At 26.4% G+C, this 19219-nt stretch overlaps 1 protein-coding gene across 2 annotated transcripts; it reads left to right on the top strand.

Moving 5' to 3' along the window:
- Window positions 1-9709: 9709 nt before the first annotated feature.
- Window positions 9710-13662, top strand: LOC103496525 (uncharacterized methyltransferase At2g41040, chloroplastic). Of its 2 annotated transcripts, none has more exons than XM_008458413.3 (8): window positions 9710-9937; window positions 10137-10237; window positions 10331-10471; window positions 10916-10997; window positions 11184-11377; window positions 11532-11643; window positions 12698-12802; window positions 13385-13662. In XM_008458413.3, the coding sequence occupies exons 1-8, from the start codon at window positions 9785-9787 to the stop codon at window positions 13511-13513; spliced, it is 1017 nt and encodes a 338-aa protein (XP_008456635.1). In that variant the 5' UTR covers window positions 9710-9784; the 3' UTR covers window positions 13514-13662. The 2 variants fall into 2 exon arrangements, with proteins under 2 accessions (XP_008456635.1, XP_008456627.1); XM_008458405.3 differs by having other exon boundaries at window positions 13382-13662.
- Window positions 13663-19219: the final 5557 nt, after the last annotated feature.

The raw sequence follows: 19219 nt of genomic DNA, 5'->3' as shown, positions 1-19219 counted from the left end.
TCTTCTGAAAAAATAACTATCGTCCTTCTATATTCTTTTTTTCATTTGTTTACTATTTACTTCTCAAACTAAAACAATTTATATCTCAAAAAAATAACACATATTATTATAATTCAAATTAACCTCACAAAAACATATGGTTATAATAACTCACTTCGAATCTCAAATTACCCGTAATGATTTAGTGTTTTTCTAGATTCAATAAATCTATCTTAGGTTCAAGCAATTCCAACGTTAGCAAAGTACCAAGAAAGAATAGTATCATACTTGTATGCTTTTTATGGTTTTTTTTTTTTGTTAACTTTTTTTAATGTTCATAATTGAATACCAATGAGTTTGTGGTTAGGATAATGTTAAACTATGTTTTACCTACTCTTGCAAATTTGTATTTCACTTTTCATAAAAAAAAAAATTGAAATAAAATTAAAAACCAAGATCTCGAGGCAAATTTACCTCCGAGTTTTAAAACATTTTCCATGTTTTTTGATCGAGGAATTTGCTAAGGTACACATTTTCTAAGTTCATCCTTATATCTAATATTTCTACCACTTTGCCTACAAACCAAAGAACTCCTCAATGTGTTCATTTGTTCCTTTAATAACATGAATTTGAACTTTTGAAAACTTTAAAATTTGAAATCTTTATCCATCTTGGATAGATGAAAAAAAAAAACTAACCCGGCCCAACCAAAATTTTTTGAGTTCGATTGGGTTGGGTTGGATTGACTCATGCATATTGAATTGACGTGGTTCATTTTCTTGTTTGGCAACCATAATACTTTGGTTCGTCCATAATTTTTGTTCGATCTAGCATGTACATCCATATTTTTATTTAATAATAATATGAATATATATTTCAATTCTAAAGAGTAAATCAAGACTTGCCATTTTAGGGTTAGCATGTGAATTTTATTTTGATTACAATGATTTTGATATATGGGTTTAAATATTAATTTTTTAAAATATTATCATTTTACTTGATAATTAAATGGATATATAGAATCATCTCAACAAATTATCGTAATAACTAATAGACGATTTCTACTGTCAATGATACTAATCAATATTAATAAAAGTCTATCATATATTTTATAAATATTTATTATTTATTAGAAAGATGTCTCGCCATTCTATTTCAATTATGAGTATATGATAATTATTTTTTAGATTTAAAAATTTAAATATATGGATTGATTTTTTTGGAGAATTATCGTAAGTACGAAAGTAAATATTTTACTAATAATTTATGACTATTCCCTTATTGCAAATCACAAAACTGTATAAAATATTTTCAAACTATATATAACAAAAATTTAAATTCTATAAATGATAGATTTGAAATTTTACTGTATTTTGTACATATTTTGGTTTACTCTGTTGTACTTCAAAACATCACTATAGTTGTTTTAAAGATTAAATTAAAAACTTTATTTTATTTGATAATCATGGTTATATGAATACACGAGATACTTTTATTTTCATGACAAATATTAAATAATAAAATTGTTATTTTATTGTTACATGGATGTTTGAATATTTGAGATCATTTTATTGCAAGATTCATTATGCTTGTATAGTTATATGACATGCTTTTGTTTTAATTTTTACCTTGAATTTGAATCTTTTATGTATTTTTTTTCCACCATCATATTAACCAATTCAAAATAAAATCAAACTATCTCTCCTATTTCCATTATTTATTTTTCTATATTGTTATTTATATATACACACATATAGAATTGGTTTATGACTTCTATATCCAGTTTTTTTTTACATGGTCTATTTTTTATTTTCTTTTTTCGATTCTACATAGGCATCGCCTCCAATTTTCTTTTATTCAGATGTTTCTTTTTATTTTTCTCAAATGTATACCATCGATGTAAGATGAAAATATAATTTTAATCTTTAATGACCAATTTTTATAATTAGAAGTCTAGATGTAATTGTAACTAACAACGTCATACTTTAGACATAATTTTTCCAATTTATCACATAATTAATAAAATAAATTAAAAATGTAAAATAACAAACCTATCTTCTCATTGAAATTAATAATAATACATTTTCTTTTTATTTTGATAGTCAAATCATTCCAATCAAAGTAAAAGATTTTTGTCTCGAAATTAAAAAAAAAAGAAAGCACAAAATATTTTAATTTATATCTTATTTTTTATACAAATTTTGATAAATTATTTACTTTTCATATTTTATACCTAATTTTTTTTATATAATGTAAATATTTTTGTAAAATGTTTTATTTTTTACCATTTCTTTATTATTATTTATTATTAAACTTACTCAATTTAAAATAAATAAATAAAAAAAGATAGATACTTATAGACAATATAAAAAACCGAAAATATTTACAATGAAAAAGTTGATGTCAAATTTACAAACCCTACCCATACATTGTTAAACTACATACACATTCATATGTTAATTACGCATAGTCTGATTTAAAAAGAAAGTGAAGATATATAAACATATTTTCTATATTTTTACATACAGCACTAATATGAACATCAACAAATTTTGTATAGGTCAAATACATATACATATATATAACTAAAATCATACAAATACAAAAAGTTAGTCCATTAGTATATTTGTCTCCCAACTTGCTTTATACCCAAGTTCAAATCTCACGCCATAAAAATTATATAGGATGGTTAATGTTAAAATAATATATTGAATTAAATTTAGGTTAATTCGTGCACCTCATTAATACGCCTAACTCATGGTATGTCGTATATTTCTATTTATCTTAGTCATTCAAACTTAACTCGACCATGAATCTTGTGGTAACCTCGATTACATTGAGATTAAATTAGAAGAAACCTTTAAGATGTATATATATATATATAGTATAGACGCAACATATACATTTGCTTCTCAATATGTGTGCATATTAAATTAACAAAAGTTACCCAAAAAATGTTGCAGCTTTTCCGCTTACATGTTACTCTTTTTAAATCAACTTTAAGTAATTAATTAATTCAAGATTTCTATATACTTTGGTCTCTAAGTACTTCTAAATATTCCACACTTTATATCCTTTCAATTTAAAATTTTCATTTCTCAATGGCTCTTCCTCTCAATCAAGTAAAATGAAGTACTATGAAAAGTGAAAAAAAAAAGAAATTAAAATAACACAAAACAAAACTATGAAGAATGAGAATAATGGATTATTGTGGTAAGAAAAAAAAACACACACACACATAAAATTGAGTTAGACAATAATAAATGGAAGACTCAATATTTTCTTGAATCTTATTTAATAAAGAATTTTATCCTCAAAATTTCTAATCAGTAGAGACTGATCTATCATGGTCCTTGATTCAACCTAGAAGGTTAAAAGCTAAAACTGTACAACGTAGCTACCACGAACATGGTTGATTTCTCTATCGATCGTACACATAAGAAATTGACAGCCACATTTTGTTCTAGCTCTTGGAATGATTTCTTCTAAATCGGTCTGCTCCATGATCTTCATTAACTAACTTTACTAAAGAATATAATGATATTGATCCAACTAATTGATGTTTGGTTTCTATATGTACGCTTCAAATAATAATAATCTCATAAAAGAAGAAGAAGAAGAAGAAGAAGAAGAAGAAAAATCAATGGTGCCTAGATTTATGGCTTCTTGGTCCATGATAATCTTCTTGAATGCCTGGAAGCCAATGGGAATATGGTTTTCTTAAAGCCCTAATTGGGGCTCTCTTCTTCATTGTCATCAATGAGTTATCTCCACCATTTTTACTTACCAAAAAACCTCCACTTTTCTTGTACTCTTTGTTCATCCCTTTCTCCAACAACCGAATCCCTTCAAAAAAAAGAAGAAAAAAATCATTTTTTCTGCTTAACAAAAGGATGTCGAATAACTTTACAAGTGCACAGAAACACTATTACGTTAAAATTGTAGCTTTTTGTTATTAAAATTTATGTTTCGTTAGGTTTCTCTTTTCTTAAAAGAATATTCGAACTTTCTGTAAGTATTTAAAACGAAACAAAAAATAAATAAATATAGGAGAAACTGTTAAAAATATTATTCTTACAAAAACAAACGAATTTTTATTTATTTATTTTTTTCTTTCATTTTCAGAACTTACAAGAACGAAAGACATCGAAACTCAAAACAAAACAAAACCCAAGTTGGAATATATATATATATATATATATATATATATATATATATATATATTTGACGTCAAAACTAAACAATAATGATATTGGTACATACCTTGAGCTTGAAGCATGATCATAAGGAAAAGAAGAAGAACGGCCATTGGAGGGAGCTTCATTTGGAACAGTATGTATGAACAAGAAAGCTAAACTTTTGGTTTAGAGCAAACAATGGCGATGAGAATCGTCAAGACAAGATTCTAAAACTTGAGTGTGTCTTTTTTGAGTTTTTGATCTGATGATATATATTCTTTTTCAATCCAATGAACTTCTAAGGAAGGCTAGAATTTATATTGATTGGTATATATATATATCTATATATAAAGAGAGAGATAAAAAATGGAGCTACTTTATTTCCGGTTTGTTTTGTCTCTTTTGTGAAGATGGGGAACAGTGAAAAGACCAGTCATTTTATATAATGCCTTCTTTTTAGGTTATTACAACCATTGGAAGGGCTTCTTTCTTTCCTTTTTTTTTTTCCTTCTTTTTTAACAATAATAAATTATAATTAAAAGGGTAAATTACAAAACCCTTGTAACCATCGTAGAAACAAGAGATCAAACTTTTCACTTGGGCTAAGCTCGATTTGGATACGAGTAAAGATTATTTATGAAGATTTTACCGAATCAATAAAAACTATTTACAAGGTTTTATCTAACTATATAAATTAAGTTTTAAATCTTAAATCGATTACCCTCTAATTTTTTTAGACAACGTAAAGACCAAATTAGTATTTTGATTTTTTAAAATAGAAAAATGGCTTAAAAGTGATTGCATTGTGGGGTGTGAGTTGGTTTTTGTTTTGATTTTCTTATGATGATTTTAAAATAATAACAGTAATAAGGTGTCATCATTGAAAAAGGAAGAAAGAAATATATATTTATTTTTAATTTTTATAAGGATGATTATAATATTAGTAAGATCTATGTTGGGTTGAATGGTCAAATCTTTGTCTCATATTTATAATATAATGTTTGGTTAACATTCTAAATTGGAGTTAATTAATTGGGGGTTTGTTTTTTTCTTTGGGGGCATGTTTTTGTAATTTTTTTCAAGAAAGAGAATGTTTTTTTTTATAAGCAATTGATAGTCTTTTTTTTTTCAAAAGTAAATAGTTTTTATTTTTTTATTCTTAAAAAATGCTATTTTTGAATGGTTTTTATCTATAATATTTATTTTCTCTCGATTTTTCTATATATTTGAGTTTCTAGCTAAATTATAAAAACAAAAAAAAATTAATTTTTTTTAAAACAATAGTAGAAAAGATAAATAACAGAACATATAAACCTATAAATGAAAACCAATATTTATAAGTTCTATTTTTTTAGAAATAAATAGTTATAAAATATAGTTTCGATGGCTAATAAATTATAAATACTCTAGATTTTTGGGAAAAGAAATGAGATAATGTAATACACAGTTGTTTACGAACCAAACTGTAAAGTTATAAATTTTGTCTCACATATATATTGGCGAATTAAAAAGAAAAAACTTTCATTCAAATACCAATACAACTCGATGAAATATTTTCTTACGATAAAAAACCCCTTCCACGATATAAGTTATTACAAGGTTCAATGAATAAAATATGAAATTTGGATATGCATCCATAAATGGAGAGACAACGTGATTTGCTATCTACCAAACACATATATATGTCTAAGGTGAATGAGTTTGGCTTTTTGGCTTGGAATTTTCCTTTTTTTTGATTGACTAATCACAAAATTTGGTTGATTGATGTAATTATTCAATCTTGACATATGAAAATTTCCCTTCTTTTGGATAAAAAAAGAGTATACAAAACCCTTATATAACAAATTTGAGATTTTGAGAGATTTTAGTAATCATCATATATATGTACCTATACAATTTTCTTTCTTTCTTTCTTTCTTTTTTTCTTAGATTGAGCTAGTCACATGTTTTCGTTTGAAAACAAACGCTACGATAAAGCACATATTTCTATACGTTTATTAGGGTAAAATCAAAAAATTAAAGTCTTGTTTAATAATCGATTTATTTTTTTGTTTTTTCTTCTGTTTTTAAATTTTTGTTTATTAAAAACAAAATCCATCCTTGTTTTTTGTTTTTAGAAAGCAAAATGTATATTTTGAAAGCTTATTTTTTATAACTTTTAAATTTCTAATATAATTTTTAAAACAACTTTTTTTTGTTTAAAAAAACAAAAAGTAAATTAGTTAAAAAAAAATTAAAAAAAATAAAAGAGTTACCAAATAGGAGTTAAATAATATATTATTTACTTGGAGCGGATAACCTATTTGTTTTCTGTTTTTTATTTTTAAAAAACCAAGTTAAAAAAAATGTTCGTTTAGTAACTAATTCATTTTTTATTTTTAAAAACTTTTTTAAAAACATAAAACAAATTCGGTTACCAAGTATAATCAATTTTGTTTTTCAAATAAGCAAAAATTTAAAATAGAATTTAAAAATAGAAAAATAAATAAATAATTAAAATAGTTACCAAACGGAAGATTACTCATAATTTTTCATCAAATTAAATTTGATAAAGATGGATAATTTTAAATTCGCAATAAAATATTTTTATATATATATATTTCAAAAAGACTGAATGAATGTTATCAAAGGATCAAAATTTGTAATTTAAATTAAAATATTTTAAAATGTTATAACTAATTATGATCATATGCACAAACAGATATCTTCAAATTGTGTTTGGGAGAGAGGACTCTACAAAAATTAAATTATAAAGAATATTATGAAGAATTTAATCAATAGATTATTAGAAAAGTGAAACCCACTTTTCAGTTTCCACTAAAAATATGCAAAATTTACCAAGTAGTTAAAGTACAAGAACAATCAGACAAACTTAACATTAAAAAACCCTACCTATTAACACACAACACACACTATATTCTCATCAAACATGTCTTCTTTTTACACATTCTATGTTACTTTTGGATCATAGGTTATTTTGGATGTCTATTTCTTTTTTTTTTTTTAAATATATGTTTGTAAATGAAAAACGGTTGAAAGTTTTTACAAAATATATAACAAACTTTCATATTCTATTAGTGATAGATATTGATGATAATAAAATTTTGCTATATTTTTGTATATATTTTAGTTTATTTTGTTATATTTGAAAACATTGCCTATTTTAAATCACGACGAATTAACAAATTATAATTGGGATTATTTTAAAAAAAAATTATTGCATTTAATTTTTTACGAAGTTTAAATATTTTGTTAAATATTCTATTTTTACGACTTTTCTAAATATAATACAATTTTAGTACTTTTTGTATAGTTATTTTTAAATCAAAACATATATAACAACGGGACATTGAAAAAGAAATACTAAACAAAGTCTTACAAAATTGCTACTCAAATTGAATTTTGTTTTAAAGAGGAACAAATTAGAGAGCATTTAATTAAGATGTAACACTAAGTTACTTGATTTGATAAAATATAAAAACAAAATTAATTAGTAAATGATTAGTTGATTAAGTCGAATAATTAACTTTTATTTTGCACTTTTCTGTTTGATTAATTGGTCAATGTTTGGGATTTTAAAATTGATTTGGTATGTTAGTATTATTTAAAATTAAAGAGAGAGAGAGAGAGAGATGAAATCAAAGAAAAGTAGAGTTAGGTTTTTGGGAGATGAAACTGAAGACAGGAAAACATTGATTTACCTGTTTAGTGGAATTGGTTTTTATTGTCGTCATGTCGTCCCTCCCAACCTAATTATGTGCGTCATGTCGTCATAGTGAATACACATGCTTCATATATATATATATATATATATATATATATATATTTTATAAAGAAAAACATGCTCGTATTCAAATTCAAAAGCTGCTAATTGGAACTTTTTCTTTTCTTCAAGTCAAACAACATTGATGAGATTCAAATCTCTTCTCACTTCTTTCTTTCTTTTACTTGTTTAGTTTTGCAACGAGTTTTAAACATCTTACATTTCGATGTTACTAAAATTTCACATTGGTTAAGTAAAAACAACTACGTAGTTTTTTATGACATGAGGTAGTTTAGATAAAACAAAAAAACAAAATGAAGGGTTTCGCATTGTGGAGATGTTGGAGGTTTCGATGTATCGAAAACTTACTTTTTAGTTGAAGACGTGATGAAGGTAGAGGCTTGTCTCAATCTCATTTTTCTTGGAGGAAAAGGGATTTGCAACTGCGGAACTTTCTTTATTTTAAGTTTATTTTTTTTATATAGATTATGTAGTAAATAAATTGTAAAACTACTAAAAATATCTACAGACATAACAAAACTTCAACATTTAGCAATATCTGCTAGTGGCCGATGATAATAGCTTATAAGTGTTTACCAACACCTATCAATAATATTTTTTTAATTTATAAATATTTAGGTTTTTTTTTTTCATTTAGAAACAGCCCTCGATAAATTCCATTTTATTTTTTTAATTAAAATATATAGTTAACTTTACACTAAACATCAATTTAAATTTAAATGGTATAATTCCATTAAACAATCATTATTTTGGAAATAAGTGTCTTAATTAAATCATACCCACACCCAAATTAAACAAGTCACTCGATATTTAGACTATACATGTAGTCCACATATCAATATCTATCAGCAATTTTTATTTGTGATTATATCAAGGAGATTAAATATAGTTTTGAAATTTTAGTCAATACATCACTCAATCGGGTGATAATATTTCTATTTCATGTTGTTTTCATTTCTTATTTTGTAAAAACTGAAAACAATAATATATTTGGTAACTATTTCGATTCTTTTGTTTCAAATTAAAAATATCAAAGAAGTTTATGATATAAACACCGTCAATCCAAAATCATCAATAAAGTATAAAATGTTTATTGATCAATCAAAATAATTTTTAAACCTCTTTTTTTCTTATAAAATTTTCTAAAAGTATCACCATTTGTATGGACATTTTCGTAAAATTGAATTGTAAACATGTTTTTTTTTTTTTTTTTTGTGGTATGAAAATTATTTATTATTCCACTAATTTTAATAACAAATTGCAAAGTTTAATTATGTAAAATAACAAAAAAGGTGATTTCCATATTTCACATTCAGGGCGTGGAGCGCGTGGTGCCGCGTGGAACATTTCGTTTCATAAAAATACCTTTTGAATTCTATTATTATTATTATTATTATTATTATTATTATTAGAGATTTCATTCAAACTTTAGTAGAACAAAATTTATTTTTTTTTAAGTGTAAATATTTTGTTATTATAATTTTATTTTTTTTATAGAGTTTTAATTTATAAAATACAAAATTGCTTTATAAAAATAAAATTGTTAAAAAAATAAAAAAATATCAAAAATAAAATATTTTCGTGTGAACAACTTCATGCACGTTAATAAATTTTATCTTTTAAGTATTTTGTTTTGATAAAAAAATAGTTGGAATTTTTTTTTTAATTTTTGAAAAAAAAACTCACTAAAAAATAAAAAAATAAAAATAATTAACGACAAAATGTTAAGAGATTATTTATATATATAATCGACGTCATCAAAAACATTTATTTAATCTATTGGTGGAAGGAGGAGGAAGAAGAAGAAACAGAGTTCAGAGGAGCTCTCTCTCAATCCATTTTCATGGCGGTAGCAACTTTCTTTCCTTCTCAAACTTCATATAATAACAGCCATTATCTTTCTCGCAACATCCAATTTCGGTATCCTCTTCGTTTGTCCACTCCTCGTTCTTTCCTCTCCACCATTCGAGCAAGCTCGGCTCTCGTTCTTGAGTCGGTAAGCTCCACTTTATCATTCTTGTTTCAATCATCGTTTATAATCCCCCTTTTTGATGTTGAATTATACCATGATTTCCCAATTTCCATCGCGCGTTTGGTTGTTGGGGAAATTTTTGTTTAATTTGTAATTGTAACTCAATTTCGAGCTGTTTCATCAAGTTGAATTCGAAATTACTATTACTTTACGTTGCTATCAGGATTCCGGTACTCAACAAGATCAGAATTCGAAAATTGACGTGTTTTCATGTCCGGTTTGTTTTGAACCATTGTTGAGAAAAGGTCCGCCAGGTTTTAACTTGTAAGTTGACTAATTGAGATATCTATCATCTTTTGAAATTTATCTTGTTACATAACATTATAATTTGATCTGGTTGAAGTGGAAAATTTGCAGGCCAGCTATTTATAGGTCTGGTTTCAAGTGTAGAAGATGCAATAAGTCATATACCAGCAAAAACATCTTTTTAGATCTCACAGTTACTTCTGGAATGAAGGAATATGTTGAAGTCAAACCTGGGGGAACTGAGCTGTTTCGGTATCTGTTTGATATTTCCTCTTCATTTTTTCTTCGCTTAGTTGTCCTACTTTGTTTCATCTTTTTAGTGTTAGATGATGTAGTATCAAATTTATCTTTAACCACCGGCTTAAGCTTTTAGGGTAATCAACAATTTGATATAGCATTAGATTAGGTGGCTGTGGTCTAGAAAGGCCTGTGTTCAAACCCGACAATGTTATTTTCTTCTCAATTAATATTGATTTCCATTTGTTGGGTTTTTTCGAGTCATTTCGAGGCCACAAGTCAGAGGAGTGTTAGAATAATATATTATTAAACTTACTTTCACCCATCAGATTAAGCTTTTGGGTTCATGGTAAATTGATGTCATTCATTAGTCTAGTTAAAGGAAGGCGTACAGTATTGTTGCAGTTTCCCTCCTTCAGGTGACAACTCTGAACTGCTTCTGATTTTTGAACTTTATAGGAGTCCACTTGTTTCATATCTGTATGAAAGAGGATGGCGTCAAAACTTTAACCAAAGTGGTTTCCCAGGCCTCGACGAAGAAGTATGCTCTGTCTCAATAATTACACTATCATTCAAATGGACGTAGATTTTAGAGTTGATATTTTGATGCCATTCAAAATATTATTTGTGGAGAAAAACAAGTGTAATTGCAATGTTACATAATTCTCCCTGGTATTGTTCATTGGACTAAGTGACTAACCTTTTCTGTAACTATACACCATTGCAGTTTAAAATGGCCATGGAGTATTTTAAATCTGTTGAAGGTGGTCTTTTAGTGGATGCAAGCTGTGGTAGTGGTTTGTTTTCCAGAAAATTTGCAAAATCTGGTTCCTTCTCAGGTGTAATTGCTCTTGATTTCTCTGAGAATATGCTTCTTCAATGTTATGACTTCATTAAGAAGGATGCTACTCTCTTGAACAGGTAATTTTAGTGACTTTTGTTCTGTATTAGTTTAGTTCCTTGGAACTGCAATCACTATTATATTCTGCTGGCTTGTGTATTAAGTGAAGTCCAATTCACTTGCAAGAAAGAAAGTTTATATTAATTAGCTCATCTTCTTTTGGAAAATATGCAGTAATCTTGCTCTTGTGAGGGCAGATATCTCTAGGCTTCCCTTTTCATCAGGATCAGTAGATGCCGTTCATGCTGGAGCAGCCTTGCATTGTTGGCCATCTCCTTCAAATGCTGTAAGCATTGTCTTAAAGAACACATTCTATTATTTGATTTCCTACCAGTAGTCATAATCCGCTGAGTTCAACCACGTTTTTTTTCTTTTTTTTTGAAAGGAGACAGAATTTTCATTGATAAAATGAAAATGAAAGGACGATTACAAAGAGACAGCAATGAGACAACAACAATCCAAAATAAAAACCCGAATACAAATAACAGTACCCAAAAAAAAGAAAAAAACAAAACCCGAGCTAAACTAACAGACCAAACCAACAAATTCGGCAATAGTACAACAAAAACAACCCATAATCAATACAAAAACAAAACCTTCAACTTCAAAAAACCGTGGATCGAAAAAATCTTGACTTTCAAGAGGAACAGAACAGGGCTTGAGCAGATTCATGAGCTAATCTTCTAGGAGACAGATGTCTTGCAAAATCCTGAACAACTTCAAACCAAGATTAGATCACAATCTTTGACAATGGACCTTAGGTGAGCTAGAATTTTGGAAAGGGGCATTGGGGTTCGATGGGAAGGATCTTCCAACTTTGGAGACAAAAACTCTTCCTCAAAAACATAGTATTTAAAACTCCTCCCAAATTGTCTAATGGCTCCAGCAAATCTTGAGCTAATCCTTCCTTGGCGTCAACTGATTCTTCTCTACTCACACTAAAAGATGAACCAAACTCGGGATCTAACCATGTTACAGATTATCACTCTCGAGTCATTGAATTCATCCTATTATTTCCACTATTGAAATTGTCTTCTCAACCAGCATGCATGATTGAAATCATCTAAAGTTTCTCGCTTCATGTTAAAGCCTTTCTCTTCACAATAGTTAACATGGGACTCGATTCGTATGGAACAGTGCACATCAGTGTGTCTGAATTAACGGCAGGTTCATTGGCCAATTGGTATTTTGATACATCTTCTTGACTAATTCATTCCTTTTAGGAAGTTTTAGTTGAAACATGTAGGAATTAGCTCCCGGTTATTTTTATATATTCTAAGGTTAATATTTTTCCACTTCTTTTAGTTTTAGTAATGGGTTTCTTTGACTATTCTCATCAGATTGCTGAGATCACTCGTATAATGCGGAGTGGTGGAGTATTTGTGGGAACCACTTTTTTGCGGTACACTTCGTCTACTCCCTGGTACCTAAGATTTTTAAGAGAGGTATACTCTTAATCTATCCTTGCCCCATCCTTACTTTTTTGGATATTTGATCAGTATAAAATTTAGTTTCACTAGTTATCAGGAAGCAACTATGATTTAAAAATTTGTGTTATCTGATCAATATTTCTTGGGTCATAAACTTGGTAATCATGCATTTGCATATACGAAGTCCGTCCTTGCATAATTTCTAATAGCTCGCATTTTAAGGCAGTATAAACAAGCTAGCTTTCTAAATGAGACATTGGACTTCTTGCTGGCTTATATTTTTCAGTTTTATAGGACCGAATATGGATATTTTTCAGTTTTATAGAATTTCTGACTATTTGATCTTATGGTAAATACCAACCTCTACACTATGAATAATCTTGAATCCTGTCATAATCCGTCAATTGTTCAAAATACCAACTGATCCCAAACCAAACATATGTGAAATTGCTTTTGACCATCTTATGATAAACAATTACATTTTAACGATTCATAAGATTCTAGGTTTCTCCAACTCTGAACGATGCCATGATTTTCATACTGTCTTGATTATAAAGATGGAATTGTGAGCGTTATAAGTTTGTGTGTGTTCAGCAGCGTGGTTTTCAGCCATATGGCTACTTAACGGAGGAAGAAATAGAGGAATTGTGCAAATCCTGCGGTCTGATTAACTATTCAAGCAAAGTCCAACGATCTTTCATTATGTTCTCTGCCCAGAAGCCTTGAAAGTAAGTTCTCAATCTCATCTACATTATGTTGTCTATGTTCAGAAACAAACTTTAAAGAATTATATTGATAAGTAAATACAATAGCTTGTAAATTGTTGGAACTGAAGAATAATTGATTGAATTGAATATAAATTAAATTGAGATCAAGAGATGTGTAATGATGTCCTCTTTATTTGGTTGATTTCCCTTGAATCTTATTTCGTAGGCATAATCTCATAAGCTTGGTCTGGTTGTTTCTCTCTCTCTCTCTTTGTTATACCATTTCATTGTCTCAATATCCGTCCAAAAGTTTAAAAAATGAAACTAAAAGAAATAGGAAAAGAAGAGGATGGGTGAGGTGGGGTTGTATTTACTATTAAGCAAATAATAAAAAATGGAAGGGGCAAATGGGAAGGAGAAGTGGGGATTCAGAAATTCAGACTGACAAAAAGACTGTCCAATCCCCCACGTGCGGCACCCACGTACTCACCTCCCTCTTTCTTTGACCAACTTTTTTTTTTTTGTAGGAAAACCTTTTCTCATTATATATATACTGTAGATTTTATGATTTTGATGGTACTTTTTGTGTTCAATGCAAGTTGAATTAAGTTATTGTTGACAATTTTAATAATTCGGCCTATGTCATTAATATAAATCAAGTTATTGATACACTTCGATATTTCAATTAATCTATTTACTTCCCTTCCATATCACACGCCAAATATACTTCATATTTATTCTATATCACAATTTCACAATTTTTCGTATGTTAGAATATGAAATGATTATAATTATTTTTGTTATTAGGGTGTTTTTAATAATAATAAGAGAACAAACTATTTACGCTCAACAATAAAACAACTACAGATTTAGTTATTAAAAACATTTTATAAAAAAGGTGATCAAAAAATTAATTTTGAATCATTCAGATGGGTAATTTGAAATCATCTCAGGCTAATAAAAAGAAAATAGGTATCAGTTTAATTTTAGTTAAAATTCAAAAGTTTAGATCTATTTAATGTTTGTTGGACAATTCTTAAATTATAAGAACAAAATAAGCACAAATTTAGAAAGTTAAGAACTTGTCTATAACTTCATTTATTTAAAACCGGATAACACCAATTTATAGGGTTAATTGATCGATTTTTTTAAAATCATGAGTGATTGATCTAACAAATAGTGTCTTATTTATTCTTTTAGTTCAAAATATTATGAGGACAAAGATTCAAATCTTAAGCCTTCTTGATCGATGATATATGTCTAGATCAATTGAACTATGTTTAAGTTAAATCTCTCTTGTTCATCAAACTATGTTCGAGTGATCAATAAAGACATGCATATATATATATATAACATAAACTCAACTCTCTAACGTCTAATTACACAAATCTAACATTATTAAAAAAAAAAAAGAAAACATAAATGAAGCCTATGAGTAGATCTCTTGCACGTGAGCTAGCTTTATGCCAAAATTCAAATTGCTTTATTTTGTTGTCATGGCACGTGCACGTGGGGTTACCCACTCTTTTCTTTTATTACATATTTATTAGTTTTTCTTTGTAAAAGATATTTATTATTTTTTCTTTGTAAAAGATATTTATTAGTTTTTCTTTGTAAGAGTTTATATATATATATATATATAATTTGGAAAAAATATGTGATTTGAAAATAAGGTTTGCACGTGTGGGGTACAATTTTAATTGGTCGGTTTTAAAAGACAATCAAATAAATTGCTGTTAACAACCGAAAGTTCCATTTACTTTTTACTTTTAATTTTCATTTATTCAAAATTTCCTCTTTTTTTTTTTTTTTTTTTTTTTACTACAAATAGAAGTCAAATTATTTTATTATATTTCTATTTTTATTTTCTAAAGAATCAACTTAGTTTCTACTTAATTTGCTAAAAGAAAGCATTATATGATATGTGAAATCTATGTAGTAAATGAAAGTAATTAAAAAAAATATTGATATAATTAAGACCATCACACCATGATGATAACGATTTTATAATTTGTGTTTGTTTTCTTCTTATTTATTTATTTACTTACTTTTATGATTTTATCTTTGTTAAAAAACAAACGTAAATTTATAGTCAAATTCTAAAATAAATAAACATGTTTTTGAAAATAATCGTGTATGATTCCCTCTCAATTTATAGCAATGGTTTTGATCTTAGTAAAAAGGTTATATTCTTAGTTAAATTACAAAAACAATTAAGAATTTTTCTATGTTTTTTTTTTTTTTTCGTTTTCAAAACTTGACTTGATTTTTGATTTCATGAGTGAAAAAATGGATAACTAAACAAAGATAAATCTAGCTAGAGATTAAAGATCTGTTTATAGACATAATCTTTTAAAAAATGATTGGCTAAATATGGTTAGAATAATTATCAAACGGGTCTAAATTTATATACATTTTTATGTGATTATCTTTTTTGAGTCCATAAACTTAATTACCTTTCCCTTTCGCATGGGGAATTTGTTTTTGAAGTTGTGAACAAGTCCAAGGAAAGTGAATTATTTTATAAGGAAAAAAGAAGTAATATTTTTTTTTTACCTAACAATATTTTAGAGACCCACTACCTTATGGATGAATAATAGTTTTTATATATTTAAGAATTTGTCTTGCAAAGAATTAAAGTTATGTCTTTGCCTTCATAAATAAGAAACATATTTGATGTGTTTAGTTAAGCCATTAAAAATACTGAAAATTTAAGATTCTCCACAAATAAAGTGTGTGTGTGTGTTTTTTTCCCAAACCCTAGTTAGTAAGAAATATAATTAAAGATAAAAGTAGAAGTAATTAATTATAAATATAACGATTAGATTTAAAGTATTGACATATATATAACAATATTTTAAAAATAGTTGTAAATATAATGAAGTTTGTTAGAACGTTGATATAAACATTATATTTATTTTCACTCATATTCAAATTAACTCGTGCAACGTTAATTAGTGATCAAAGGTTTTCTTTCTTAATATCGTTATCATATAATATAGAGTAGCAATGATTTTAGTCAAGTAAATTTAAACGGAAGTCACGGTTCAATTTATGTTGGTTATCAATTAAATTTGGATTTTTTAATAACATAATTTTAAAAAATAATGTTAAAAATAGGGTTAAATGGGGAAGTATCGTAAAAATAGGTTAGTGAAGTTGTGTATCTCGTCCACGACTAGGTTAAGTTGTGGACTGAATACACGATATGGCATTCAAGTCATGTACCGTTTTGACATTATATTTTTAAAATAATATTATTTAAAGAAAATCTTAAATTTTATTTCACTATGTCCACATTGGTTTTTGTCCCTTGAATTTTTAATAACCAATAATCGAAAATAATGATGAAGTGAAAATTAATTAATCAAGGATAAAAGAGTGAATCTTGAAACCTAGAAAACAAATATAAACAAAACCTAAAATTCAAAGGAAAAAAATGTAACGCTTTGAAACTTAAACGACCATATGAAAATAAAATTCAAAGCTCAAAATTTATGAATAAAAGTGTAAAATTATGTCTCGTAAGGGATCAAATAAAAATCAAAAAGTATTTTCTTTTTCTTTTAAAAAATATAGATACACGTAATCGACTTACAATTATATTAACTATAATTTTTTCATGCATTCTAATCTCTTGTATATGTTCAGTGTTAAAACGAGCTTAAGTTCAATTGACACATAGTATTTGTTACGATCAACTTCCAAGTTAGAAATTTGATCACCATATTTCCCCTTATTATATTTTAGAAAAATCCGATGTTCAATTACCAAAGCTAATATCACCAAACAAAAAATAGAATCGTTAAGCTCAACATAATATTTATGTTCATGACAATCACACATAACATATCGTCTCTTTTTCCTTATAATTATAAACAAGTTTTCAAATATGATAATTAATAACTAAATGTATATTGTAATTTTCTTTTTGAGAAATAACCCTAAATATGAATTGAAAGAAATTAAACAAAATTTATTTAACCTAAATTGTAATTATATCTTTTGTCACGTAAGAATGAATGAAAGGTGACCTCTTGCAAAATTATTAATATTGAAAGCCCCAAGATGAGCCCTTGGTTAGAGCATAAAGCCATAATTTTTTTTTAAAAAAAAAATTACAAAAGTTAATTTAATTGAATTGAATTGAATTTTAATAATGGTGGGGTTGTTTTCTATGTTGTTCCTTAAAAATTGAAGCCAAAAACAAATAATTTTAGGTAAGCTATCCCATTTTGCCCTAAAAACTAGTGCTTTGTGAGTTGTGCTTTGTCTCTCTGTCAAACATTTATGTTATACTTATATTATATAATTTAATTTAATTTAACCAAAATAAAAACAATACATTATTATTATTATTATTATTATTATTATTATTATTATGATCATCAATTCTTACTAAGAAATAGAATTTAGTCTTAGTTTCTACTTGATTGTTAAGTTTTAAGATATTTTGAAATTCAATTTTAATCTAAATTTCAAATTAATCTTACCAATTTTACCCTTTTGTTTCAATTTGATTCCTATTTACATTTTAAACCTCAAAATTTTAAGTAAATATCCATTTTCAATCATTAGTGTTAAATATTTCTATTGTTTATTTAAAATTAATTAAAAAGTGAAATTTAAAATGAACATTGATTAATCATTTTTTTAATTAAAAAAATTGACATTAATGCTAAATACAAAAAAAAAAAAAGTGTATTTAGTCTAATTTTAAAATCGTGAAACTAAGGGACCAAATTGGAAATAATTTAAAACCTAAGAAGAAAATTGAAATTACCGAACCCAAACGTTAAGAACAAAACATAAAACATTCCAAAACCTAGAAATCAAATGAAAACTAGACTAAAAAAATCATCCATGCCAAAACGATATTTTTTTCATTATTACTATTATTATTATTAGGACAAATTTTTGGAGAGGATTTTGAAAAAAATGGAATTGATTTTTCATTAGTGGAGTGGTTGGTTTTTTTTTTTTTTTTTTTTGATTTGTGTTTGGTTTCCATGTTTGATTGCTTCAAAACCGGATTAATTAATTAATAAATTTTGATATATATATATATATATATATATATATATATATATATATATATTATAGTACAAACAAATGGATGTCTTATATTGATGTCTTGTTCCACTTCCTATTATTTGCCAAAACAACAGACAGAATACAAGGGATTTGAGGTTAAAAAGTTTGTACAAAAACTTCCCAAAGTTAATAATATATATATATATATATATATATATATATATATATATATATATATATGTATGTATGTATGTTTTTCAATATATAATCAATAACCCTAAACCCTTTTATTATTCCCCATGAAGTCTTTTCTTCTTGTTTTTTTATTTCTCCAACTTTCAATGTATGTTTGAATGCTTAAAAAAAAGGGTTTAAAAGGTAGATTGAAGAAAGGAATTAGTGTTTTGGTCTCCAACTTTAGAAAAAAAATTTAACATGTGTTTGAATTCTATTGAGGAATGGAACTTTTTATGTTTGGCTTTACGTGGTTTTTGTTTAGTTTGTATTTCTCGAGTTTATGTCTATTTGATCTCTAAGCATTTAAAAGCACTTTGGTCCGCGTACTTAAACTTTCAACTTCGTGTTTAATTAATAAATTTAAGAGTTTTCATTTTTTGTTTAATAAATTATTGATTTATTTGACAAATTATGTCAATTTATACATTTAAACTTTTTGGACTAAACAGAAAAT

Source organism: Cucumis melo, chromosome 5 (genome assembly GCF_025177605.1).
Source record: "Cucumis melo cultivar AY chromosome 5, USDA_Cmelo_AY_1.0, whole genome shotgun sequence".
In the NCBI taxonomy this organism is placed as follows: domain Eukaryota; kingdom Viridiplantae; phylum Streptophyta; class Magnoliopsida; order Cucurbitales; family Cucurbitaceae; genus Cucumis; species Cucumis melo.
Note: the sequence above shows the minus strand (reverse complement) of the source record. Positions and strands in the feature narration are given on the sequence as shown.